Below are 27,515 nucleotides of genomic sequence, written 5' to 3'. Positions count from 1 at the left end.
AATGATTTCTTTAGAATAAAATTCCAGAAGTTGACTAAACTGGCCAAAATAACATAAATTTTATTGTCTAGAACATACTATGGTATTATTTTCAGAAAGAATTGTTTCAATTTAATGAAAGAAAAAATATAGCTCTTTATTTTACTTTGTCAGTTCTTTGATAATAGCTAGGGTTTACATTATTTTACATTAGGTTTTCTGTTTTCATACCATGTGAAATTTTTGTTCTGCACTGATAACTTACAAATTGAGCTCAATTAGAGTTAAGGTAAATTAAGGTAAAAAATATAAACAACATACAAAATTACCTGCTTTTTCTTTTAGGGATAATTTGTAAAAATAGTTTATTTCATTATGCAATTTGTACCACATTAGTATACTGAAATTTCAAGCTTGTATATAACAAAATGTGCCTTTTCATCTTCATTATTCTCTGTTTTTATAAGCATATAGTTAGTCTTCTTTTTCAGATATCTGATATATAATTATTTTGAGTTTATCCATTTGTGTTTATATACTTAATGCTGCTTTACATTTGTTATTTTGCTATATGTTTTTGCATCAAAGTTTATTTTTTCTAAGTTTTTAAGTTTTGTGCAAACCAAATTATCTAAATGTGGCCTTATCAAATAACCCTCAACTTTCACACTGATTTGCTGTGTACTTTAGAATATGTACAATTCTAATATAATGTTCTGGTTCCAAGAGTAAGGCTTTCTTAATATTAAAAATACCTCATTTAAACTACTACTGATTTTAAATGGTTTTAATGTTTGGTGGACTGCAAATCTCATCTTAGTTTTAAAGACAATTTTTACTTTTTTATTGCTAGGTGCAGATCTCTTCTTCCACTCTTCCAGAACCCCTATTCACAAGTCACCTGAGCAGAGGATTTAAACAGAAGCCCACAAAGCTCCTGCCAGATAGCTAGTGCCCCTGCTCAGCCACACAAACAGTACTACCTGTTTCTCTTCCACAATGACTAAGATACTAAGAGATATTAGAACTCATTGTTCCCCTTCCTCTCAGAGGACATCAAGACAAGTCCTGTCATATTTTACATCCCTCTGTTACTATGACAAGGACAATCTCCCAGAATAGGCTTCATTGTAAACTTAACCCAGGAAGCTTCTGCACATCTAATCTGATTGATTTTTCCAAAGCTCCTCCACCCACTGGACTGTGCTCAGCGGAAAACAAAGCCTGTCACCACAAAAGTCCCGTGTGTCCCTGTCCCTTCCTTCACCACTCCAGCTCAGAACATGAGGAAGTTCTTTTATGATTGTGTCTGTTTCTCTGGGAAATAAGATGTGATGAAAAGACAACTGCTGAGAGTGAGAAAGGCCCTAAATAGACTTTTTTTTTTAAGGTTTGAGAAGGGACAAGATTGCCTGAGACAGTTCTCTCAGGGATGGAAGCGAACATCCAAAACACCTTTCTACTCTTACTGAAATCTGATTTTCCACAGCAGGATGGTTTCCTTTGCAGCACTGTCAAATTGGAACTGTTATATTTCTCCCACATCCCACAATCTATAGGGTCAGAACTTGCTCAGAGTTATCTGTGGTCTTCCTATCTATTTTTCCAACTATTGTCTATTTTCCCTCTTTAAAAATCCGAGCTCTTTTGTAACACATATGCCACCAGATTATACTACTTTCTGTTTCTTTTTATTGATGTCTCTGGCCCATCTTGCCCCAAACCCCTATTCATTGGAGACTTAGAATCTGGTCCACCTATTTTTCCTTCCCCTCATCTATTACTATTTTTCTGTCATTTGAACGTCCATGTAAGACCGCTTTTCAGTCCCCTGACATTTCTACCTTCAATTGTTTTCCTCATTCATGTTATCATCAATGATGGTGCTATTTTGTAAATCTCAGTTTACAAATCTGACCAGTACCCTTTATCTTCCTAGAATGTCCATTCCACCACATCTGGGATTTCATGTTTATAGGTGGCAATTTTAAAAAATCAATTTAAATGTATGTCATCTCTTTGCCATCTTCATAAAGTTCTTCTTCATTCAGCTTAGATCTATGCTTCATCACTAAGATGGTTCCTTTGCATCTATGGTCAATGACCTTATCTCTTTTTCTCCCTAGTCCTGATGAAACCCAACATTTTTGGCTGCCCTTCATTTTTTTTTTATCCAGGAGCTTAATGTGCCTAGAAACAAAGTACAATCATGCTAACTGATCTCACTTTAAATAAATGATCATTTTCTTAAGAGTGGGGACCCTTGGTATTGCTTGGAAATCATATATACCTTAAGGCATTTTTCACACCCCATTTTCTGAGATGAGTTTCGTGTTTTCTTCTTTGTATTCTACCCTTTGGAGGGAAACTTCCTTCTCATTTTACTGAAAAAAATAGGCACCAGCAGAAGTGAAGATCCTCATACTCTGATCCCCACATCTACAGCTGACCTCATCCATGCACTGCCTGCCCTCTGTTAAGGCACTCTCTGATTCCATCCAAGGCTACCCAGTCTACTGTGTATTAAATCCTATTCCACATACTCATGGACCCTGATTTTCAACAATCCCCTCTACCTTCAGTGTTTGTCAGTTTCCTCCTTGACCTTTCCCATCAGTGTATTTGCTAGAGGAACCAGACACCAGGATCTGGATTAACTAATGGAAAGCAAAAAACCTCTGATTTCATGTCCATCCCACTTTTCTTGACCCATCATATAGCAGGACACTTGAACTTGTTATCTCTGCTTCATCCTACAATACCTTCATAAGTTTATCTGCAGTACTGATTCTATAAGTATAATTAATATAATTGCAGAGAAAGCTTTTTCACTTCATGTTTGGGTTCTCTGAAGCAGGTTACTGGAACAGCTTGCCTGGGTGAAGACAACCACATTCCTTCCATCTGTTTTGTTTTCCTCCAGTAGGAGTCGTGTCTTCAAGTTCACAGTCACAACTTTATTACAGAGAACCTCTCTAGTATGAATTTTCATGTATTAAAAAGGTCACATAGGACCTGAACCTTTTTTTTTCATATTAAGTACAAATAAAGGCATTTTCTTCAATATAAATTTCTGGTCTTGAAAGAGGTTTGGTGAGTACTCAGAAGTCTTCCTGTGTCTAGTGCATGTACTAAGGTTGCTTTTGTTTCTGAATGCAGTGAGGCGTATGGAGCGTTGTTTCCCAATGAAGTATTTTCAAGAGATAGTAAAGATTACAGGCCAGTTGCTTTATAAAATGTAAAAGAAAACGAAATAACTAAAACGAATGCTTTCTAACAGGAGCTAGGAGAATGTGATACAATTGCACTAACACTGCTAAAGATCAAACCACAGAATGTTCCAGTAGACTGGATGAACAATTGAAGTCAGAGTCCCCAGTCCTCAGCTGGCAGTACCCCAGTTAACTAGTCAAACAGAACAGGTTTGTGATTTAGAATTCCTGCCTGGCCAATGAATTTACCCTGAAAACAGCTTTCTCTAATAATCTCCTATGAAATCTCTCCTGCACTTGCCTTACAGGACACTCTTAAGGGCTGACCTGACTCAGTGTACCTGAATTGTGATTTTTGTTTTCAAATAAATGCTATTTATTTTAGTCTCTGGGTCAATGACAACTTGGGTTTGTCAGATACCTTTCATGCTAACGACCAGGCTGTGAACGCCCAGAAAGAACACTACAAACAGGATGTATAACACCCATCTGTCCCTCTATGGTGCTCTTAATTTTGATAATCTGGCCAAGATGAATCTGAATAGTTACTCTTTTTCCTCTTATTAACTGAGAAAAAAACATCCACCAGACATTAAACCAGACATCCGCTAAACATTAAGCACTGCAAATATCTTGCTCCTTGGCAACATTCTCCTCTAGTGTTAGTGACTGTTGATGAAGATTTTGGTCCAAAGCTTATGATGATTTTAAAGGGGTAATTTCCCCCCCCCCAATTCTACAGTTTCCTTCAATGTTTATCCTTGTGTGTTCTTTTGTTAGGAAGAGACCCTGCCCACTTCTCCAATATCTATCCATCTACCATTTATCTCTCCTACGAGACTCAATACTGTACTTCAAACCTCCATTTTCTTGATGGGATTAAAATCGCTTGCTTTCTTTTCTGTTTGCATTTGATTTTTATATCTGCCAATTTTTGTTACGGCTTCACTATATTATTTTCTTTTATATGTGTATCAGCCCAACCTACTTTTCGAAAAAGGGTTAAGATGATCATTTTTCTTTGTTTACTCTGAAGTTTTCTTTGAAAAGAGTGAAAATGTACAACTCAACACTTCTTATCTTCACACTAACTATTTTAAAAATAATTGCAACTAAAGAGGACTCCTGTTTATTCTACCCAATACAGCTGAAAAGTTTAATTTGGGAAGGTCATTCTCCAAGAAAGGGTTAGAAGTGACAGCAGAATGACATTCTCTTCTCCCTGTACAGAGCAGTAATATTCACTGCAGGGTTCCCACTAAGTACTTTCACCATGGGACAAGACATCTTTCTTTAAGTGATGTTCTTCTCATTTATCTGGCTTCTAGGCTGTAGGACTAGACAACACAATGAGTTGGGTTGTTATCTCAATTTTCACAGGGTTAATTAATTAATGTGGGTAAAAGTCTTGCATTTCCACACATGAAAGATTTTGAAAAGCAGTCAATACCATTATGTGTGGTTTCCTGATCCTTTAAGTAAAAGCTTAATTAGTGACTTTGAGAAGGAAATGAGAAGTAATCAAGCACATTAGGCTTTTGAAGATCTAGGCTATTTTTGCAAGAAAAACACTTCCAGCATGTTCTGTTTCCAGAACAATGCATTTATTGGAATTGCAACATACTGCTATGACCTGCCACTATGGAAGGAGCCACTGTAGAGTTAAACAGGATTCTAGGTGCAAAACAGAAACTGCACACCTAAAAAAATGTGACCTCACTTTAAAATAGTGATATTTTCTGGTTTGATACAAGATTTGTATTTGAAGAAAGATAAAATTAAATATAAAATATTTTATAAAAGTACATTTATTTGATTTAAAATTGAATATAAACTTTTTCTTTTGGTCAAGCAAATGTGTATGTAGAGTAATACTTATGGAGCACTTCTCCTTGCCTTCTCTCCAATTAATGTCTCTACTTGATTTTCCTGTGTTCTGTTCTTGGGTTATGGTTTGATTCAGGGAAAAAATGGGGAGATGTGAAGAATAACAAATAGTTTCATCTCTTTTTCTCCTTTTATCCTAGTCCCAACATCTTTACCTTCTTGACAAGTTGGGGATATTTTAAATCACAAATTGTTCTCTGTTATGGTTTGGATATGAAGTTCCCCAAAGACTCATGCGTCGAAGGCTTACCCAATGTAGCAAGGTTCAGATGTAGAGCCTTTGAAGAATGATTGAATCCTGAGGACTCTGACCTTATTAGTGGATCAATACATTGATAACTGACTGAAATACTTAGAAGTAGTGGAAACCACAGGCAGGTGGGGCATGGTAGGAGGAGGTAGGTCACTGGGAGCATGTCCTTGGGGACTTGCTCCTGGACCTTTCCTTCTTCTGCTTCTTGGCTGCCATGAGCTGAGTAACTTTCCTCCACCATGACCTTCCTCCCTGTTTCTGCCTTGAAGGCAGCTGACCATGGATTGAAATATCTGAAACTATGAGCCAAAAGAAATCTTTCTTCCTCCAGGTTTTTTTCCTCAAGTATCTGTCACATTGACAAGAGCTGACTAGCATACTTCTGAAGGGAGTAAAAGCTACATGGTGAAAACTTAAGGTCAATTCCATAGGTATTGATCTAAGACTAAATCAGGTCTTGTCATGAGGTGGGTTTTTCATCATCAAGCTGTTTTCTGGATACTCACTATGTGCTAAGCCCAGCATTAGATAATTGACAATAAATATCATATCATTATTAGCTAAACTATATGCATCTTAGAAGAACAAAAGAACCCCGAAAACAAGAGTAACATAAGGAGGACTGGGATGCTGTTGGGTGGGACACATTAGGATCTTAAGAGGGGGATTCATTCAGGCTCCATTAGGACATGATCTTTGACCAAAAAGTTGAATAAGTGAGGGAGGCAGTGACCTTGGTAAAGCTCTGAGATGGGAGTGTGCCCTGTGTTCGGGGAACAGCAAGAGACAAAGTGCACTGGAGCCAGGGTGGGAAGGGAGAGAGGAGAAGGAAATGAGCCTTAATAAATAAAGGGAAAAGAAAGAAAGAAAGAGAGAGAGAGAGAGAGAGAGAGAGAGAGAGAGAGAGAGAGGGAAGGAGGGAAGAAAGAAAGAAAGGGAAGGAAGGAAGGAGACAGAAAGAAAAGGAGAAAGGGCCAATTAATACAGTATTTCGAAAGCCCCAATAAAGAAATGGCTTTTTACATTGGGATAAATTCCTCTAGGGGACATGGGGAGCCACTGGAAGATTGTGAGCACAGGAGTGTGTGACATCTAGGTAAAAAGTCTTGTGCTGGTTACTTTGTTGAAAATAGATCCCGGGGGCCCAGGGAGGATGCTGGGAGACCTGCCAGAACTTTAAGGCAGTGACAGGCGAGGGCTGACAGTGCTGTTCCCACTAGGGAAGTAACAGTTTCTGCTTCTCGCTGCAGGAAGGAGTCAGATACTGAATATATTTTGAAACTACAGCTGCAACATTTTCCTGGTAGACTGTATGTAGAGAAAGAGAGGAATCAAGGGTGTCTTCAAGGTTTTCGGTCTTAACTAAAGGGCTAGAGTTGCCATCCATTGAAATGGAGGAAGTTGTGGCTAGAAGGGATTTGGGGAGAAGATCAGAAAAATAGCTTTAAATATGTCACAGTTGGCATGCTTATTAGGCACACACAGTGGGGATGTCCAATACGCCCTGGGATAAAATGAATCTGAAATTCAGAGCAGAGGTTTGGATTGGAGATATTATATAACTTTGGGGAAACATTAGCATATAAGTGGTACTTTCATTGCAAAGTCAAATGGTACAGTTAAAGTACGCATGGAAGAAGATGCAGAGCCCCAAGACACTGCAACACGAAGATAGGAGGGAAGAGGAAGAACTGGCAAAGAGGAACTGCAGAAGTCATCATTCCCACATTCATCTGAAACTTGCTCCCTCAAATGAATAGAGAAAAGATTTAAAAAGGAAGAAAGAATTATAGGATTGATGCATAGGGTAGACTATATTTTAAAGGCACCCTGTTTCTTTATTGCAGGGACTTAGAGAGGACTTAAGGGTGAAGGGGAAATTATTTTCTAAGAGTGTGTCAAAGTAAGAATTCACTTGCCTTTTATATGCCAAGTAGTATATATGAAGATTGACAATGAAAGCACTATTGAAATCTCTAGTGCAAAATGCAGTATTTTGTTTATGGAATCACATGTACTCGATACATTTATATGTGGAGTTTCTAGCAGATTTTCAACAAATACTTGTCAAATTAATAATATATTACCTTTGTTGCTCTTTGTTGAGAATTTTAATATTATGTGAAAGCTCTTCTTTTAGTATAATGAGGACACATGAAAACTTTTTAAAATAATTTTTCTCAAGACATATATGCTATTAAATCAGATACCAGTTTCCCGAGACATGCTTTCTCTGTAATTACCTGTCAGGCTCAGTGGTAGGTAGATGGTGTGTGTGAATTGTCTATTTATCTTCATTCTGGCTGACTGGCAATTGTAGTCAATGAGAGATCCATTGAAAATATGAATACCCTCAAATACAAAATGGATTTTCTTACTTGGGTCTAAATAATCTCTATTCAAAGCTAGAGCTTCAAACTACATTTACTTAGAAATACCCTAGAAACCTGAGATTATTTCACATAGAGTCTTTAATTTTTTTTTCCTCTCTAAGGATTTGAGTCTAAGAAAGAAAATTGGACTCCTCCTTCAGGAGAAGGCAGTTTTTCTCACCAGGGTAGGAGGAGATGGTATTGATGTGGGTGGTTCTGATGACACCCACCCGGGTGCCCCGGTTGTTTTTCATGCACATGCAGACGCATATGGCAATTCCAGCAATGACCCCCATGATGAACACGATTCCAAAGACGATGCCAGCAATTGCAGTGCCCCTAAAAGGACAAACAAAAGCACCTTCGTTAAAAAGGACTTCAAGGATTCTTTAGTCGTTCAAATACGGCTCCATGGCTATAGGACAAGTGCTTCTTTACAGATGTTCTGATGGACAACTTTTAAAAAGAGAATTCCTTGAGTCAGTCAAGCAAACAGTCTGTATTTCAACAGGTAAGGATAAGTTATAAACTTTTAGGGAATCCTCTTCTAGCACAGTTGACCAATCATCATTTTGGTGCTGGTTTTAAGAGTGGATGTATTTATACAACACACAATTCTCTGTGTAGGCAATCTGAAAAGATAATTAAAAACCCATTCTGCTGTGTACCTAAGCAGCAAAGAATCTGGTCTATTGAGAACAGTATGTATGTGTTTAATGAAGACAATCTGATAAATGACATGATACCAAATATGATTTAATATTTATTCTTAATTCAAACTCTTCAGAGGATTTTTTTAACCACAGAATGAAAAATAAGCCAACATCATATTCGTTAATATTCAAAAGTATAACAAACAAGCATTCCCATTAAAATCAGGAACAACTTAAGCATAACTTCTATTCCTACTCATGCTAATAGTTTTCTCCAAAAAGTTTTAGCTCATGCAACGAAACCATAAATATAAAAAAATGCATGAGATAAAACATTATCTTTATTTGTGGATAATTTGGAGGCAACTATATTCATCTACTAATTTGAAAAGTAATGAAAAAAATCTATCAAAATGAAAATTTTGACTAGTCAGTATCATTTCGAACAATTTTCCCTAAGGAAAAACAGCACATTTGTATACAAATAATAACAAGGATATTCATCAACATGATTGTAGTGAAATGTTCACAGAACATGGTTAATTTAGTAATAATATATGAACAAAAAAGCAAGTTTTAACAGTATTTACAGAATAACTGCAATGAGGTAAAACTATATCTCTAAATATCAATCTTTTAAATAGAGATAGAGCAGTTATTTTATAAATATGGGGAAATAAAGGAATTGTCCACTCTGACCTTCATTAGTGGTTTCAGATGAAGCTTCTGGACCCCATTCCTGCTATGTCTTGCTGAACTGCTTTGTAGAACCACTTTTATTTATTTATTTATTTATTTAATTTGTTCTAATTAGTTATACACAACAGCAGAATGCATTTCAACTCACTGTACACAAATGGAGCACAACTTCTCATTTCCCTGGTTGTACATGATGTAGAGTCACACCATTCGTACAATCATACATGTACATAGGGTAATAATGCCCGTCTCATTCCACCATCCTTCCCAGTCCCACAGCCCCTCCCCTGCCTTCCCTGCCCTCTGACCAATCCAAAGTTGTGGAACAACATTCTTAAAGACGGATTCAAACAGAGGCAGTCTTTCAGGTCTTTGCATGCCAGTAAGCTCTTCTCATTAAAAAAATAGCAACCTCTTTTGTGTTTGTGAATTCAGTCTTGTTTCTTATTCTCTGAGGTACTTATGATATATTCACTTAAAACTTGCCTTAATTTTTCTGTTTCCTCTAGCCTGTGTTCCTTTTCATTGATTGTTCATTTTGACCCCTTTTATGTTTGTTTTCCTCAAATGTCTGGGGATTTTTGAATCCCCTCTGCTGTGGTTTACTTCTGGTTTAAATGTGTACCCAGGGGCTCATGTGATAGGAGCATGGTCACTAGTGTTGTGATATTAGGAAGTGGTGAGATCTTTAAGAGGTGGGCATAGTGGGAGGTTGGGAGGTCACTGGGCACATGTCCTTGTAAACAATTAACATGATTCTCCAATTGCTCTCTCTCTTCCTGTCTTATCATGTGATTGCTCCTTCTCAACATGCTCCCATCACAATGCCATCTGCCATGATGTGACACAGTCACAGGAAACTTTGCCAGAGGTGTTTGGACTTTCAGACTCCAAAAGTACAAGCTAAACAAACAATTTTTTAAAAATGTTACCCAGCTTCAGGTATTTCATTATAGTAATTGAAAACAGACAAATACAGAAATACTTCTTCTTCTTCTTCTTCTTCTTCTTCTTCTTCTTCTTCTTCTTCTTCTTCTTCTTCTTCTTCTTCTTCTTCTTCTTCTTCTTCTTCTTCTTCTTCTCCTTCTCCTCCTCCTCCTCCTCCTCCTCCTCCTTTTCCTTCTCCTTCTCCTTCTTTTCCCTGCAAGGCTGAGGACTGAACTCAGGGCCTTGTGTTGCTAGACAAGTGCTCTGCCATTGAGCTAAATCCCCAACCCCTAAATACATTTTCTTTATATATATATATATATATATATATATATATATATAGAGAGAGAGAGAGAGAGAGAGAGAGGCTTTAAATAGGTGCTTGTTATTTCAGTGTTCATGACCAGAATTTGACAGGTGACCTCCACAGATAAAGACCAACTGAGGTCAGTTTTCCTATACCTTTTCCTGTGGGCTGTTCATTTTTCTCCATGAAAAGATTCTCCAATATCAAACTTGGATATCATGCACCTGATTTCCAGTATCTTAAACCTTGAACTTTTGCTGGAAAGAAAATAAACTTTCACAAAATCCTCATGCTTTTACCTCAGAGACCCTGTCTCTCACAATACCATGACTGCTGGATTTTGGGTTTAAGAGTATAATCTCTGAACCCAAATAACCTACATTCCAACTGGGGAACCCTGAGCAAGCTTCTCAGCTTCTCTATTACTCAGTTTCTGCATTTATAAAATGATAATTTGGAGCCAATCTGTAGAATTTCTTGTCATGATCTTTGTGCTTGTGGATTTCTGTGTTAAAGTTTTTTTTTCTATTCTCAGTGCTCCCTGGACATCTATTTTATACTTCTTTTTTTAAAATATTTTTTTATTTGTCAGTGGACCTTTATTTTATTTATTTCTACGTGGTGCTGAGAATTGAATCCAGTGCCTTACACATGCTAGGCAAGCACTCTTTGACTGTGCTACACCCCAGCCCTATTTTATACTTTTTAAAGATACTCATAATCTTCCACTGCAAATTATTGGAGCCAATCACATTTCACATGATGAGAACTCTCAGATTTTGAAATACAGTATGCTGTGTCTTCTATGATACTTGCACAAGCAGCTGGGTAGCATCCTGAGCATATTTATGTTTCTATAATGAAGGTAGGAATATTAACACTCATGGATTAAAGATGGATTCAAAGAGAAGTAGTCTTTCGGGTCTTTGCATGCCTGTAATCTTTCTGTTTAAAGAAATAGTGTCACAGATTACAAAGAGATGGCCAAAAATTCTCAGGATTGTTCTAGTCTGATGTTGCCACCAATAGACCTTGACCTGCAATTCTGAGATCTTCAAAAACTCGTGACAAGTGAAAGTACAGATAAGGGACTGTGAACCTGTATTTGTACTTTCCACAAGGTATTTTCTGAGGATTTTTCCCTACTCACTTAAGAAAAAAATAGAATACCATTGAAGATTTCAATAAACTCCTTTAAGATACTTCTACAGGAGTTTTCACTTTGCTAGTAAATTATGAAAGCAGACTATAAGACATATTTGGAGGTGCTGCTATTGGTAATTAAAGCATGTCAGAATCTAGTAATTTATTACATAAATCTTCTCAAGAAAAAGAGATTTATCAAAGGAGATAATTTGAAATAAGAAGATGAAACGTTATCAGGAAACCTTTTTTATTGTAATTTCATGTCTAAATAAGATTAAATTGGAGGGCTGAATTTATGTTCCAGAAATAATCAATAACCCAATTATTCAGGCATAGAGTTTTCAAAGTATGTGTTCTGGAAGCTTTTAAGATATCTAATTGGGGCATAGTTATATTAATTAATTCCTTTTTTAAATAGAAGAAAGTAGAATATTAGTCACATTTTGTTTCCCTGTTGACAGCTGCTGCAAAAGTGTCTGCTCTTAAGGTCAATAATGAAGTCACAACTCATATGTTAAAGCAGTTTTTTGATTAAATCATGATTTTGGTGTCCTTGATCCTTTGATACTCATTATCAATTGTAAATTAGAGTTTAACACATGGAAAGTATAGAATTTATAGCATTATTTACTCTGTTATCAATTAAAAGAAACAATGGGAAAAAAACCCAGGAAACTTCTGTATATAAACAATTTGATTTAGCTAACTATTGGAAAGAGAAACTATTAACTTGAGAAATTTAGCATCCTGAAAACACTTTAGGGAATGTATTTTTTTTAAAGAATGCTTTGCAGGATTTGCATATTTCCTGCCTTTGAAAACTTACTTTGGAATAATTTTAAATTCACAGGAAGTCATAAGAATAGAACAGAGAGGTCTGCTGTATCTTTCACCCAATTTCCCCTAAAGGTTACATCTTAACTATAGTACAGCATGAGTGGGAAAACCCACATTGGTGTAAAGAGAGCGTCCAGTTCTATGTCATTTGAACATGTGCTTATGTTCTTATGATCATTACAGCTAGCAAGGTTCCAAACTATTCCACCACAAAATACCTCCCTTGGGCACCTACTTCATGGTCACGTCCACTCCTCCTTTCCATTCTCAGTACCCCTTGGCAGCACTGATTTGCTTTCCACCTGTCATTTCAAGAATGTTATATATATGGAATCACATGATACATGACCCCTAAGGCAGCTAGTTTTCACTTAGCACAGTGCTCTTGGAATCCACTCTAGGTTTTAGGTGTGAATTACAGTTGGCTCCTGGATAAGTAGGATTCCATGGTATGGATATCACACCATTTGTTTAATCATTACTTATTGTAGCACCATTTGGTTATTTCAAGTTTTGAGTTTTGCAAATATATCTGGTGTAAACAATCATGTACAGGTCTCTCTCTGAGTATAAGTATTCATTTCTCAACAATAAATATTCAGGAGTATGATTGTTAGGAGGTATATTATTTATGTTTGATTTCCAGAGAAAATGCCAAACTGTTTTCCTCAGAGTACCTGTACCATTTCATGTTTATACCAGCAATGTATGAGATCCATGTTTTCTGCACCTGTGGTAATTTCCCTGCATCCTTGGTATTGCCATTATAAGTGCCATTAATTTTTAATTTTAACTGTTTTAATGCTGTGATATATCTCAACACAATCTTTTTTTCTTCTTCTTCTTTTAAAAGTAGTACTGGGGATTAAACCCAGAGGGGCTCTAGCATTGAGCTGTATCTCTAGAACTTTGAAAAAAATTTGGATATATGGTCTTGCTTAAATTTGTGATCCTTCTGTCTCAGTGTTTTAGTTAGCTTTTGAGTTGCTATGACCAAAAGATCTGACAAGAACAATTAGAGGAGGGGAAGTTTATTTTGGCTCATGGTTTCAGAGCTGCATTCTATGGTTGGCCCAATCTGTAGCTCTAGGCCTGAGGGGAGGCAGACCATGATGACAGAAGGGTGTGGCAGAGGGAAACAGCACCGGACATGGCAACCAAGAAGCAGAGAGAGTGGTCCTCTCACCAGGAGCAAAACAGAACCCCAAAACATGCCCTCAGAGACCTACTTCTTCTAGCCACACTCCACCTGTTTACAGTTGTTGTCCAGTTAATCCCTACCAGTGGATTAATCCATTGATTAGGTCATCTCTCTCATAATCTAATGACTTCATCTCTGAACATTATTGCATTGTTTCACAAATGAGCTTTTGGGGGACGCCTCATATCTAAACCATAATACTCAGTGCCTGCTCTTAAACTCAATAAATGAAGTTGCAACTCACACATTAAAGGAGGTTTTTTGATTAAATCATGATTTTGGTGTCCTTGATGCTTTGACACCCATTCGAAATTGTAAAATTAGAGTTTAACACTTGGCAAGTATAGAACTTATAGCATTATTTACTGCGTTATCAATTAAAAGAAGCAATGAAAAAACAGTAATCTTCCTGTATATAAACAATTTTATTTAACTGTTGGAAAGAGAAACTATTAATTGAGAAATTTGGCACCTTGAAAACATTTTAGGGAATGCATCTGAACATATCTAAACCCTAACAACTCAGCCTCTCAAGTTGCTGGGTTTACAGGTGTGTACCATCACGCCTGGCTTCATCGTAGTAGTCTTAATTTGCATTTCCTTAATGGCTAGTGAAGTTGAACATCTTTCCATGAACTTATTTGACATTTTTATATCTTCCTCAATGAAATGTCTCTTCTTTTTTTTCCCCCCTTTAAGTGGATTGGTTATTTCACTGTTGAAATTTTGTAAAGACTTATTAAATTATAGATAAAAGTCCTTTATCAGATAGGTGGTTTGCAAATATTTCCCCCACTCCATAGTATTTTGTTGTTGTTGATCTCCCAACAGGGACAGAATAAAAGAACTTTAATGAAGCCTTCCATTGTTTCTTTCATGGAATGTGCTTTTGGTGTCATGTCTAAAAACTCCTTGCAGAGCCCTAGGTCTTCTTATGTTTCCTCTAAAGGATTTATGTATAGCTTTACATTTGATATTGAAGCTTTTTATCCATTTGGTTTAATTTTTGAATAAGGTGTCAGGTTTAGGATTTTATTTATTTATTTATTTACATGGATTGCCAATTGACTGAAAACACTGACCTTCCTCCATTGACGTGCTTTCGTCCCTTTGTCAAAATCAGTTGGCCATGCCTGTCTGGGACTATTTCTAGGTTCAGTGCAGTTCTGCTGTTGCATAGGTGTTTTGACAGATTTGAGATTCCGTTGGTTGGTGAAGTTGTTCAGTTCTTCTGTGTCCTTTGCTGATTCTTCTTTGAGATGTTCTATCAATTATCGAGGTGAGTGCTGAAGTCCTTAGGTATGATTGTGGGTTTGCCTTTTTCTCCATTCAGTCCTGATTTTGTTTTCTTGCGTAGCTGCTGGTGGTCTTTGGAGTGGGGCTATATTGAGTTCTGCCTGTAGTGTTTGACCACAGTCAAACGGTTATGTCTAAAAGTTTTCTTTCTAGGTTGCCTCTTTCTGAATTTGGCTGGAGAGAGCAATCTTTTTATTGGGGCTTTTATGATCTGAACCCACTGGCGTTTTGTATTTCCAGCTGAAAACTCAGGGAACTCACAGTTGTGTTCTGTGGTCCACCAGGTTCCTAATTGTTCTGCCTTTTACTCTTTACTCTTCAGAATCTTCTGATTAGGGCTTATTGAAAAATAAAATATTATAATAAAAAAGGTATTGTCTAAAATTGCAAAGTGAGTTTTTTACAAACACAAGTAATATATAAATACCTTTATAGAAAAGATAAATACATGATAAATGTCTTTAAATGTCAGCTTTTAATACCGTTTAGGTTTTTAGTGTGAAAGCAATTGCCTACATATATTTAGTGATTATGGACCTTTTTCTATGCATACAAATAAACTATTCAATCACATATATTTAAGCCAAAATGGAACTATCACCTGCAGAACTCTGTAATAGAAATGTCATCCTTTCTTAAAACCATATCAACTGTAAACATAGATCAAACCTGAAGTTACATTTCCTCCCTCTTGGGAGAATAAATAAATATAATTTATTTTTAGTGTTGTTGATTATTTTTATTTGAACTGTTGATTTTCTGTCTCATAAAGCATAATTTAGTCAAAAACACAGAATGAGAACATTCTGTTTTCAGGATAACTGCCATAACACCTTTCATGAAATTACAAATTTCAAAAATAATTATATCTCATTATTTTAGTAATTTTGAGTGAGCTTAGTACTAAATAACAGTTAGCTTTCTTATTTGTATGACAATCAATAGATAAAACCCCAAGGTATTTATTATGTTTCAGATGTGAGGTGTCCCCCAAAAGTTCATGGGTAAGAAAGCTCAGAGGTGAAATGATTGGTGCATGAGAGCCTTAACCTAATCAGTGAACCCACCTGAATGGATTAACTGGGTGGTAAGACAGGTGAGTAGTGTGTGGCTGGAGGAGGTGGGTCACTGGGTTGTGGCTGTGGGTATATATTTTGTCCCTGGTGAATGAAGTTTCTCTTTCTGCTTTCTGGTGCTTTCCTTAGCCACACACTTCCTCCCTGATGTTCTGCCTCACCTGAGGCCCCAAGGAATGAAATCAGCCATCTAAAAATAAAGACCTCGGAAACCAGGAGCCCCAAATAAAAACTTTTCCTCTTTGACTTGTTCTTGTCAGGTATTTTGGTCACAGAAGCAACAAAGCTGACGGAAACCATGATACGATCAAGTTATTCTTTGTAATCATTCATTGTAATTATTCTAAATGAATGCATTCTTAGTTGATTTAGTGAAAGAGCAGACAGACAAAGGCCATGGGTGAAATGAGACCCACTAGTTGTTTTCATAAATAGTGTTTTGTTAGGACAAAGCCACACTCTTTCCTTATGTGTGGTCTGGCTGCTTAGGTGCTACAAAGTGAAAGTTGGATAGTTGTGACGGAGACTACATGCCTACGAGTTTCAATATTTACTGATTCCTGACTTAATTCTCTCAAATATATTAATGTTGATTTTCCCTAGATGAAGTTTTTGAAAAAGTTATGCCACTAAAGATATTGTAACAAAGCAAAGTTGTGGCATAAGTGGGGCGATTTGTACTGACAATTGAACACCCTATGGTATTGGGATTCTCTTTTCATTCTTTTAATTAGAAACTCAGAGGAGTTGCAAAAGTTTGAATATTCTTTTTGATTAACCCTATTAATATTAGTTACTCTAGTATATTTCTGATGCTATCTTAACACAAAAATCATTTATGTTTCATGGAATAAATAAATAAAAAGTATTTGAAACCTTCAAGCTCCCCTCCCCTTTGTACATCTCTTTTGTTTATAATAAATCAGTGATAAAAAAAATAAGTGTGAATAATAAAAGACAATAATAAATAAGGTCTCTAGTGTTTCCTGTTTCTGGCACACAGCTCCTAAAACTGTTGGAATCTCTGGAGTGATGAGTGTTTTTCTCAAGCTGATGAAAAGACTGGTTGCTGGGAGCTCCTACAAGGGACTTGTCACCAGCAAAACTGAGGTATGATTCAATAGTTGGAATTTTCAGCTCTACTAACTGACCTTCAGGAAGGGAAGGAGGATTCAGGGTTAAATTTATCACCAATGACTTGTGATTTTAATCACACATGCTCTTTTACTCAGCTTTTTCACTGTGGAGACTAAAAGACCTGACCAGAAAAATTTTAGGGGAGGAAAAGTTTATTTAGGGGTTCACAGTTTTAGAGGTTCCAGTTCATAAGAGGCTGGCTCCATTCTTTAGGGCTCAAAGTGCGGTGAGACATAATGGTGGAAGAGTGTGGCAGAGAGAAGCAGGAATCAGAGGCAGAGTGGAGAGGGGGAGGAGGGGAGAGAGAGAGAGAGAGAGAGAGAGAGAGAGAGAGAGAGAGAGAGAGAGAGAGAGAGAGAGAGATCCACTTACCAGATAAAAATGTAAACCCCAAATCCATGCCCCTGATGCCCACCTCCTCATGCCACACCTACTTGCCTTCAGTTACCACTCAGTTAATCCCTATCCAGAGATTAATTCCAGAGATTGATTCACTGGTTGGGTTAAGACTGTCACAACCCAATCATTTCTCTGTTAAACTTCTTGCATTGTCTCACACATGAGCTTTAGGGGCACCTCACATCCAAACCATAACATATGCCTACTTAATGAAGTCTCTATAAAACAATGATATACATACAGATGGCTTTCAGCTTGTTGAACGCCTTGAGGTGCTGGGGCAGTGTTGTGCTGGACAGGGCATGGAAGCCTGAAAGCTTCAAGCTCCCCTCCCTCAATACCTTGATCTGTGCATCTTTTTTGTTTATAATAGACCAATAACAGCAAAGTGCTTTCCTGAGTCCTATGAGCAGTTCTTGCAAGTGACCATCCTTGAGGGATCTCTTTGGCTTTCTAACCAAGTTGCATACATAGGAATGAGGGTATCTGATATTCAGAGACCTGCAAGTTATGTCTGTCTGGTGTTTGCAGTGAGCACAGGTGGGAATAAGCTCTCAAACTTGTGAAGTCTGAAGCTAATTCCACATAATTAATGTCAGAATTAAATTAAATTATAAAGGACAGATACTGTTATCAAAATTGGCTCATGTTAAGGGAAAAAAATCTTTAAAGATGCATGTAAGTATCAAGTTCCTATTGTTCAGCTTCATAGGTAGATGTTGACTACTGGATGATAATGAAAGAAATTGGAACAAAATTATGGTCTCAAAATTTGTAACAGTGAAATTTTGCAATCTAGACATTAAATGTATTTGTAGTGTGGCTCTGACAATAATATAAAATTGTCTTTTATATCAAGGCTCAAAGATAATTTATTTCATTCCATTAATAGCTTTTATGTGTAGAAAAGATTCTGATAATGTTGCATTGCTAGAATGATACTGACAACACAATTCTAGGTTATTATAAAGCAACCTCACACAGACATCTTGACATGATTTTACTATTAAATAATATTTAAGAAAAATAGTAAATGTGAGAAAAATTCTAGGGAAATATTTCTGTTCTCTGACATGATTCAATTTACAAATGCATTTTAGCAATAAGCATAATAAAAGAATTTATGAACATCTTACATAATTATTTAGTAACATCACTCACAAAATATAGAAAAATAAAAAAGGCCATAGAAATATTTGATGCCCACGTAAAAAGTATGCAAACTGTAGAACATTTTTGCTAAGAGAAACTTTTCATATGGACATAAAAGGTTTTAAGAAGTACATAGCAAAAGGTAAATTTTTAAAAGGGAGAGCTTTCTGGAAAAATGACCACAATTTTGAAATGAGTTAATTTGAAATGAGTTAATTTCCTATTACAATGTACAAATAAATTACACATGAAAAAAATTTAAATTTATTTATTAAAGAAGGAAATGTAAAAACATTCTATTTCTTTATCAAAATCCATATGTGATGAATTAGAGCAATGACAAAAATCCTATTCCAACAATATACAAAAGAAGAATAAATCTTAGAAAAAATTGCCCATTGGACTACTACAGTAGTATTTGCTTAATAATCTGTGTTTTTTTGTGTCAATGCATTACAATATTGTCATACCCTTCAAAACCAATACTTTATAATATTTTGGAGAATTTGTAAGAAATATAGTTCAGTAAAATTTTGACTTACTTAAGTTTAAACTAATGCATTTTCTTGCCGGGTGCTTTAACAAATCATTACAGATTGGTCAGAATGGAAAAACAAACTTAATGGAGTATAGTTTTCAATATTATTTACCTCTAAAACTTCCACTAATAATCATAGGTCCTCAGAACACCAACTTGCTCACTATATCTAGTAACATGCACATCTCCATATATTAAATAAAACTATAATTCCAAATGGTTAAATTGTTATGAAATATTGTTACTAATCCATGTGCATAATATTTATGGAGAGTAGGAGAACCAACCTATATGATTTTCCAATAAGCTTTTATTAATTGCAAAAAGAATCCCTGTGACACACACATTTCCAAAGATAATAGTAAAGTAAGAAAATAATGACTCTGAATGGGTAAATTTATCTGGTTTACTGAATCAAGCCCTGTGGAAGAGACAGTTGTCTACTTCAATTTCTGTCTTCTGCATTTTCCTTGATAAAAGAAATCTTAAATACTAGCTGAACACACAGCTAGCTGAAATAAATATTTGATCTAGGCACCCTTCAAGATATATTTTTCTTTTAATGTGATGAAGTTCGGAAAGTAAGTTGTAGGTAAAACATTTTGTGTCATTCCTTAAGAAACCCACTTAAGAGATGGCTTGAATTGGATTTTTTTGTCCCAACTTCTTCATTTTACCCTCTATTCTGCTTTCTGAAATAAAAAATGCAGTGACCAAGTCTCCATGTTGGCCTAAGAGAAAAAGGCCATATCCTAGGGACAGAGAAAGTATGAATTTGATAGAGTTTGCTTCCCCAGTAGCTACTTAGAAATGCTATATCAGTTGCTTATCTCTGAATTTCTTTTACCTGAGAGAATTAGTTTTTATTTTAATCCATTAAAATTACCATTACTTTGAGTGTGTGTGTGGCTGTGTATGTGTGTATGATATGCTGCCTGACTTAATCTGATTAAATACAACTCCTTTTTCAAGGTTATTATACAATCTCAGCTACTGAAAACAAAATGAAATATTTAATGTGTAAACAGCAGTTTTATGGAATATACAGATACTCGGAAACCTGTATAAAGATTCCACACCACCACCACCACCTCGCATATCAGTAGCAAGAGGACAAGAGATTACATTCAAATTCTGTTAAATTGTAATCTTTCATCTTACATTTTATGTAGAATTGGATTTTATGACTCAGTGAGGACCTTCAAGAAATAATCTACATTGCTTAGACATCAAAGAAGACATCAAAATGAAAATAAAAATGGTCTTGAATGTGTTGTGAAATGTAGGGTGATCTATGCAATAATACTTTTATCACTAGATCTCAATGTAAATGCTTTGATTGATGAAGAGAGCAAGAATAATTCAAGACAAAAAGGATCCTTTGAGAGTTAGTTGTTTTGCTCTTATCTCCACTGATCATATTTTTTGAAAAAGTGCTCAGCTCCAATCTGATTTTGTGCCAATATAGATTCAATGGAGATTAAGTGTGTGTGGTTAAACAAGAGTAATATTGAAAATACCAATTAAACATTGTTTTCCAGTTTACTACATAGAGATATAAATACATATACATATGTGTATATACGTGTGTGAATATATATATATATATATATATATATATATATATATATATATATACACGCACATATCTATCATCTAATCTATCTATATGTTAGAGAGGGAGGAGGAGGAGGAGGGGAGAGGAGAGAGAGAGAGAGAGAGAGAGAGAGAGAGAGAGAGAGAGAGAGAGAGAGAGAGAAACAACATATATATTTCAGGGAATCCTCACTCAGAAGCATATTTTATAAACCAAAAAGCCATTTATTAAATATATTCTATCAAATGCATTACTCTGATATGTGTATGCACACACATTTATCCTCTATGATATTTTCTTTTTTTTCCCTTAGTATGGGGATTGAACCCAGGGGAACTTTACCACTGAGCTATATACTTAGTCCTTTACATTTTTTCTTTTTAAGACAGAGTCTCACTATGTTACTGAGGATCTTGTTAAGTTGCTGAGAGGGCTAGTGTCAAAATTGTGATCTTTCTGTATCAGCCTCACAAGTTGAGTGTGTGACACTGCACCTGGGGCCTTATTATATATCCTTGATGTGTTATAAATACTGTGTACAAACTGTTCTAGCCAGTTTTTTCATAGCTGTGACCAATAGACCAACAAGAACAAATTTAGAGGAGAAAAAGTTTATTTTGAGGTTCATGGTTTCAAAGGTCTCAGTCCATAGACAGGCTGTTACCTTCCTTGGAGTGCCTGTGAGGCTGAACCTCATGGCGGAAGAGTGTGGTAAAGGAAAGCATCTGGGAATGGCACTCAGGAAGCAGAAAGAGAGCTTTACTTTCCAAGGGTGAAATATAAACTCAATGGCATGTCCCTAATGACCCACCTCATCCAGCCACAACCTTCCTACCTATAGTTACCATCCAGTTAATCTCTATCAGTGAACTAACACTGATTAAGTTAATATTTTCATAACCCAATCATTTCACCTCTAAATTTTCTTGAATTGTCTCACACATGAGCTTTTGGGGGACACTACACATCTAAACCAAAACAGAAACCAAATGTCATTTGATTAGCTGTCAGTGTAGCTCCAAAATGATACAACAAAACATACTGTATATCAAAATCTAAATGCAATGGTTCATAGCTATGGAAGTTTCTAGAACCTTTTCAAGTTATAGTTTCATTTTCTACATAAAAGTGTTTCATTTAACTATTTAACAGCAATATTTGAAAAGGTGGTACTGACCCACCATTGAGTATATTTAATTTTCCAGTCATGACTCTCAGGGGGTTTGATTTATTCCTCAGCCATTATGTCTACAATTATTCCAAATGGCTGTTACTAGATAGCAACATCTGTCACATACTGGCACTGTTCTGGGTCCTGAGGTATGAAGTTGAGAAATATATAATATATGAAAAAAAATTTAAAGTCATATGTCATATAGCAAACAAGGACAGAGATTATGAGGGTCAACTATCTCCAGGCATAGAAGACTAAGACTGGAGAACAATGAAAGAATTGGTCACACTCAGCAAAAGAGAATTTATTTTTCTAACAATAAAACCTAATGAAGATAGCAAACTAAAGGGAGTTGTTGTGATTTCTCAATCTAACAGTTCTTGACCTGGATGGTGTTTTGTGAAATTGAATCCAACCCACATGTTTTGCAGATATAAAAACCAAATATGCGAGAGGATTAAAAAAAAGTACTTGTGAAAGATCTTGTGTCTAGTTTTGTGGTAGGTTTAAGGACAGAGCTTGGCAGTCTTAAGTTGTCACCACAGAGCTGTCTAGGTGGCAGTGGGCTATCTTGCTCTTACTGTTTACAATGTTCATGGTATTATGGTTTGGATGTGTGGTGTCCTCCCCTCAAAAAGATCATTTGTGAAACAATGCAAGTTTTAGAGGAGAAATTAATTAATTAATTCAGTGAATCTATCCCTGATAGGGAGTAACTGGTGGTGCATAGGGAGTGGCTAGAAGAGATGGGGCATATCTTTGGGGTATATGTTTAGTGAGCTGAGCTTAATATCTCTCTGCTTTTTAATCACCATGTGAGCTGCATCCCTCCACCACACTCTTCCGCCATGTTGTTTTGCCTCACCTCAAGCCCTGAGGAATGGAGCCAGATGTCTATGAACTGAGACCTCTGAAATCACGAATCATGAAATAAACTCTTCCTCCTCTACAGTTGTTCTGTTCAGGTCTTTTGGTCACAGCAGTGAAAAAAGCTGACTAAAACACAGAGAATCTCATCATTGAACCCAATTCTCTACAAAGCACTAGGCATGTAAAGATGAAAGAAAGTCTAGTTGGGAATTGGACAGACAGAGTAAAAGTGATTTTTGATATGCTTGGAAATTGATGCTCAGAAATCTGGTGACTAATTGAATGGGGGAGTGAGAAGCAGTCATGCAGAATGCCCTACATGGCAAACAATATAATCTGTAAACTGTGTTGACATGAAAAGACAAGATTTAAATAAGTGGAGTCACTGCATATGAGTTCTTCTGCCTTCCACTTTTGAACCCTAAAACATTCTTCTGGATATAACACTGTCATTCCTATTATATCAGCAAAGGGTATCCTTCTGATGTAAGGTTTGCTGAAACTTCCCACTGAGCTAATCACTTTAACTTGCTTATGATGATTACTTTAGACCAGACTTTCTATGCCTTTTTATCAAACAAATAAAAAAAAATCACAAACCAATTTTTGACAGAGACTACAAAGATTTCTATTGAAAGTTCACTTCTTTCTGAGATTAAGTCCTGAAAGCATATTAGACTCAATAAATTGGATCTTATTATAAAAATTCAGACCTAATCTGCTTTTCTTCCTACTTACTCAAGGATGGAGTTTCAAATACATATAGAGGCTCACAGTAATTGACCTGGCAGAACAGCTACCTTTCAGGTCCTAGAATTTAAAGGTTGATGTTGGAGTTTGTAAACCTTTCCAGATTAACTGCTGAAGCAGGCAACAGACCCTGATGGTATAAAAGTCCCCTGGCAATGAGCTCCTGTGCCAGCCCAGTATTTTTTTTCCTGTGTCTCTGCTGACTGCTTGACTATACATTACAAGCTGGCTTGCTATCCTCTTCCTGGACCCTGGTGAGTCCCATCCTCTGCCAAGACAAGCATATGATTGATAACTGTCAGTTGGGGACATCTTGTGTTCTAGCCCTGCCAGCCATTTGCCTGGTTTTGACATTAGTTATCCATACCTAACTCTCATGAGCCGGAGGCTGTCTAGACCTGGCAGCTGCTGCCTGGTCACACCTCTCAGAAGGTGTTACTTACAACTTCACCTGTGCCAGACTGATGTGATTGATTAGAGCTGTCACATTTGGTCTTTCTCTTAGGATCTCACCTCTTGCTCAGTAAAGTCATTCACAAGCAATTCATTTTCATCAGAGCATCAATATCATTCCCTCTTGGTTTAAATGACTGCTGCTAAGAGCTACAAATAGTTACTGCATTTATGTCTTACCATTATCTATCAGAGAAAAAATAATTTAAATCTCCTCTCATTCCAGCAAATATAATCCCAGAGAAGGAATGTGATTGGCCCAGATGGGAATGGTAACAAACCAATAGTTTTAGTACCATGAGTAGTGCAGCTTAGATTACATGTCTGTCCCTAAACCTTCCCTGTGTAACCAATGGGGGACATAAAGGTAGCTGGTTCAATAGAGGAAGTAGTAGTTGGCAAACAAAGAAATAGATGTTCGCTCACCTGTAAACTTATATAGTTGGCATTGTTATAATTCCAGGTCCACGTCTGCATCTATAGGTATAAGCTATATAAGGAAAGAAGGACAGATAGGGACAAATGCCCCAAATCTAAGATCTATTTGCCCTTCACCCAAACATATAAGTGACACTAAAATGTCAGAAAGATAATCTTGGGCAAGTCTGCAGGTTTGATACCATGAGGATTTCTATGACCATCCATTTTGGCAGACCCTTACTTCAAAAAAAAAATAGTTTAATCTAGAGATTGGTGAGAATAGTAAATTATGCAACACCAAACATTTAAAAATATCTCCTCTGTCCTAAATATAATGTTGAAGGTTTAAGAAAACAGAGATTGGGGATGACAGATGTATATATACATGCCATTCATAGTAGAGTAAGGCATTAAGAGCAAATGGGGAAGCACAGACTGGTTCTATGAGACCAAAGAGGATGGTACCTAATCCAGACATGTTAGTGTGTGAGGGCACGTTTTAGTGTGTGGTGAGTCGAGGTTGGTGTGTTAAGGAAAGAGATTGTATTGCATATGTGGTGCCTGAGCATGGATTCCTGAAGGAGGTAACTTGTTTGACTCTTGAAAGAAGATACAGAATTAATCAAAGAGAATTGATAGCAGTAGTACATTTTGTACCGAAAGAACAATTTATAAGTGCCGTAGGAATTTAATATGTCATGATGTGTTTAAGAAGCCATGAAAAGTCAAGAGTTGCTGGAATAAAAAGAAAGGAGGTAAGGTTGCAGAATAAGCAGGGGTGTGGGCAGATTGGGAAGGTCTTCAATGACACTCTAAAGATCTTGGAGTTTTTACTGGAGTTCATGGGAAGCAAGTGAAAAGCTGTCAGCACGGATCAGTCTAAGAGTAATGTGGAGAGTGGATTTGATGGTTTCAGACTATATGCAGGAAGCCCTATTAAAAGATCACTGTAATTATCTGAGTAAAAGATGGCACAAGACTCAAAGTGACAGTGGAAGTGTGTCAGGGAAGAAGGTGGGAAGAAGGGAATTCAGGAATAACATAGAAAACCAATTCATCAGTGTCTTGAAGTCACCAAGTTTCAACTCCTCCAGGACTATTAGAACTATGCCATCACAGTCACCTGAAGTTTTTGAATAATTCCAGTATTTAAAAGTCAGTAAGTCTGGAGGCCTTGCATGTGTGTGGCTTTGAGGATGAATTTAATCTATCAGACCTCCATCTCTCTTCCAAAAAAGAGAACTCTACAGAGGGAACACTCTGACTCTTTATAAGAAAGAAGGTAAGGGTCAGACCCAGCAAGGTGTCATAGAGAGGGCAGGACATAAACTGTGCTTATGATGCCTTTGTTAGTGATGCCTCCTGGCCCACTTGGAACCAAGTGTGTTTTCCAACATGAAAATTTTTATAAAAAGCTTGTCTAGTTTTTATTACTGCATTCCATAAACTTTTGGGATAATGAACACACAGAGATAGGAGGTTGGCTTTATTCATATAAGCAACAAACTTTTAATTGTCCTCCAAAACTCTTATACTTAAGCCTCTCTAAAATACAAGTTAAAAAATAATAGTTTTTGAGTTATTCTTAGATTGATTCATGCAGTCTGATCTTCTCACCCAGCTCTTTGTACAGTTAGAATCTAATTAGATTAGATAATGCTTGTGCTTCCCTTCAGCTTCCTAGCACCACAGCTAATTAGCAGAAATTCTACCTTAGTAATACAGTTGCTGCTGGTCAATAAAGGAAAGCTAAGCAAAGGTGGAACTCTTAGCCTAATGAACTTATAAAAAAGACTAGAAGTAAGTTAAATTTTAGTGTGGTTATTAATTACAGTCCAATGAGAATAAAAATTCTATATAGTTGTAACTGAAGTTGTAACTGAAGCTGAATTTATTCACACAATTGTCTTTTCCAGTATCACCTTCAATTCTGAAAGGAAGAGAAAATATCTCTTTCCAATAATTCTTATCTCATGTATTGTCAATACAAGCAACAGTTTTGTTTGTGGAGAGATAATAATCACCAAGACAGTAATGAATATTTTATATAAGTAATTGTAACTGCATATACCTATTCATATTATCTAGTTCACTCTAAATTAATGACTTTAAACTTGGAAATATATAGTTTTATCTTAAAAGTCCTGGCAAAATAGACTAAATAATTACAAAATAACTGATGTAGAAAATACATCATCTTACATGACTTTTTAAAATAAAGTAGTCAGGATATGTTAAGCAGCCTTCACTGGTTTGCTGATTCCACAACATGTACATGTATTAAAAGATTGCATTTATTCCATAAGTATATACATTTTTTTCAATTAAAAAAGAAATAAAATTTTAAAAATGGGGATTCTGTACTTTTTTTTTTTAATAACAGAACACTTTATAGCATTCTTTGAAATTCTCACAGACCAGGGAGCATCTTACTTTTACAGCCACACAACTGAAAGAGAAGGGATTTATTCCTGGATTAAACCATCAGAGTGATGGTTCTTATATCACAGTTTGGTCTAGATGTATGTCTCAGAAATCAGGCAAAGTTCATCCTGCTCCATGTATTAGGACAGGTAACAGGGAGGAGTAGCCTGAGAAATGACAGCTTTCCTGCTAGGGGGCAAGAAAATTAGTCAATATAAGCTCTTCAGACTGACTGTCAATATAGAACACTATAAACTACAGTTATTCAAGTAACTTATATTGCTGGTGTAGACAGGCAGAGTGAAGCACATTAGTCTGAGCTGTCCTTACCAATTGATGATTCTTCTGATGAAATTAATGCAGATCAGGCAGAAAGATGTGGATCTAATAAAGAGAAACTCAGCAACAGGGAATAAGGGGGTAATAATCTTTGGTTTTGGAGATCCACCTTAATAAGGGGAGCAGAAAACTTCAGGCAGAAATGGATAAGGATCGCCAAACATCCACATGCCTCTTTACATTTCCCACTTTCTCATATCTCCTGGAATGACCTTGCAACTAATGTTCCCCTATGGATACTAATGGAAGGTATATGTCACTTCCTGACAACATCAGTTAGCATCAATGCCTCTTCTTCAACTACCTGTATGCCCCTGTCTGCCCACATGACTGGAAGTAAAGGGTTCTTTAGAGATGAGAAAGCCTGCCACATGGAAGGAGGGTGAGTCACCATGTCATGGACTGAGGGAGAGTTGC

General features: G+C 36.4%; 1 protein-coding gene across 1 annotated transcript in view; it reads right to left on the bottom strand.

The window, feature by feature from the left end:
- The window catches only part of Cyyr1 (cysteine and tyrosine rich 1), a 112,863-nt gene that overhangs the window by 9,189 nt on the left and 76,159 nt on the right, over positions 1-27,515 (bottom strand). Inside the window, exon 3 of the mRNA XM_046430480.2 lies at positions 7,885-8,042. Coding sequence (XP_046286436.1) covers positions 7,885-8,042 — 158 coding nt within the window. The remainder of the gene's footprint in view (positions 1-7,884; positions 8,043-27,515) is intronic.

The sequence above is a fragment of the Marmota monax genome, unplaced genomic scaffold (assembly GCF_021218885.2).
Source record: "Marmota monax isolate L192 unplaced genomic scaffold, Marmota_monax_Labrador192_F-V1.1 WCK01_AAM20220418_F8-fsc00016, whole genome shotgun sequence".
NCBI lineage: Eukaryota > Metazoa > Chordata > Mammalia > Rodentia > Sciuridae > Marmota > Marmota monax.
This window is presented reverse-complemented; position numbering and strand designations above follow the sequence as displayed.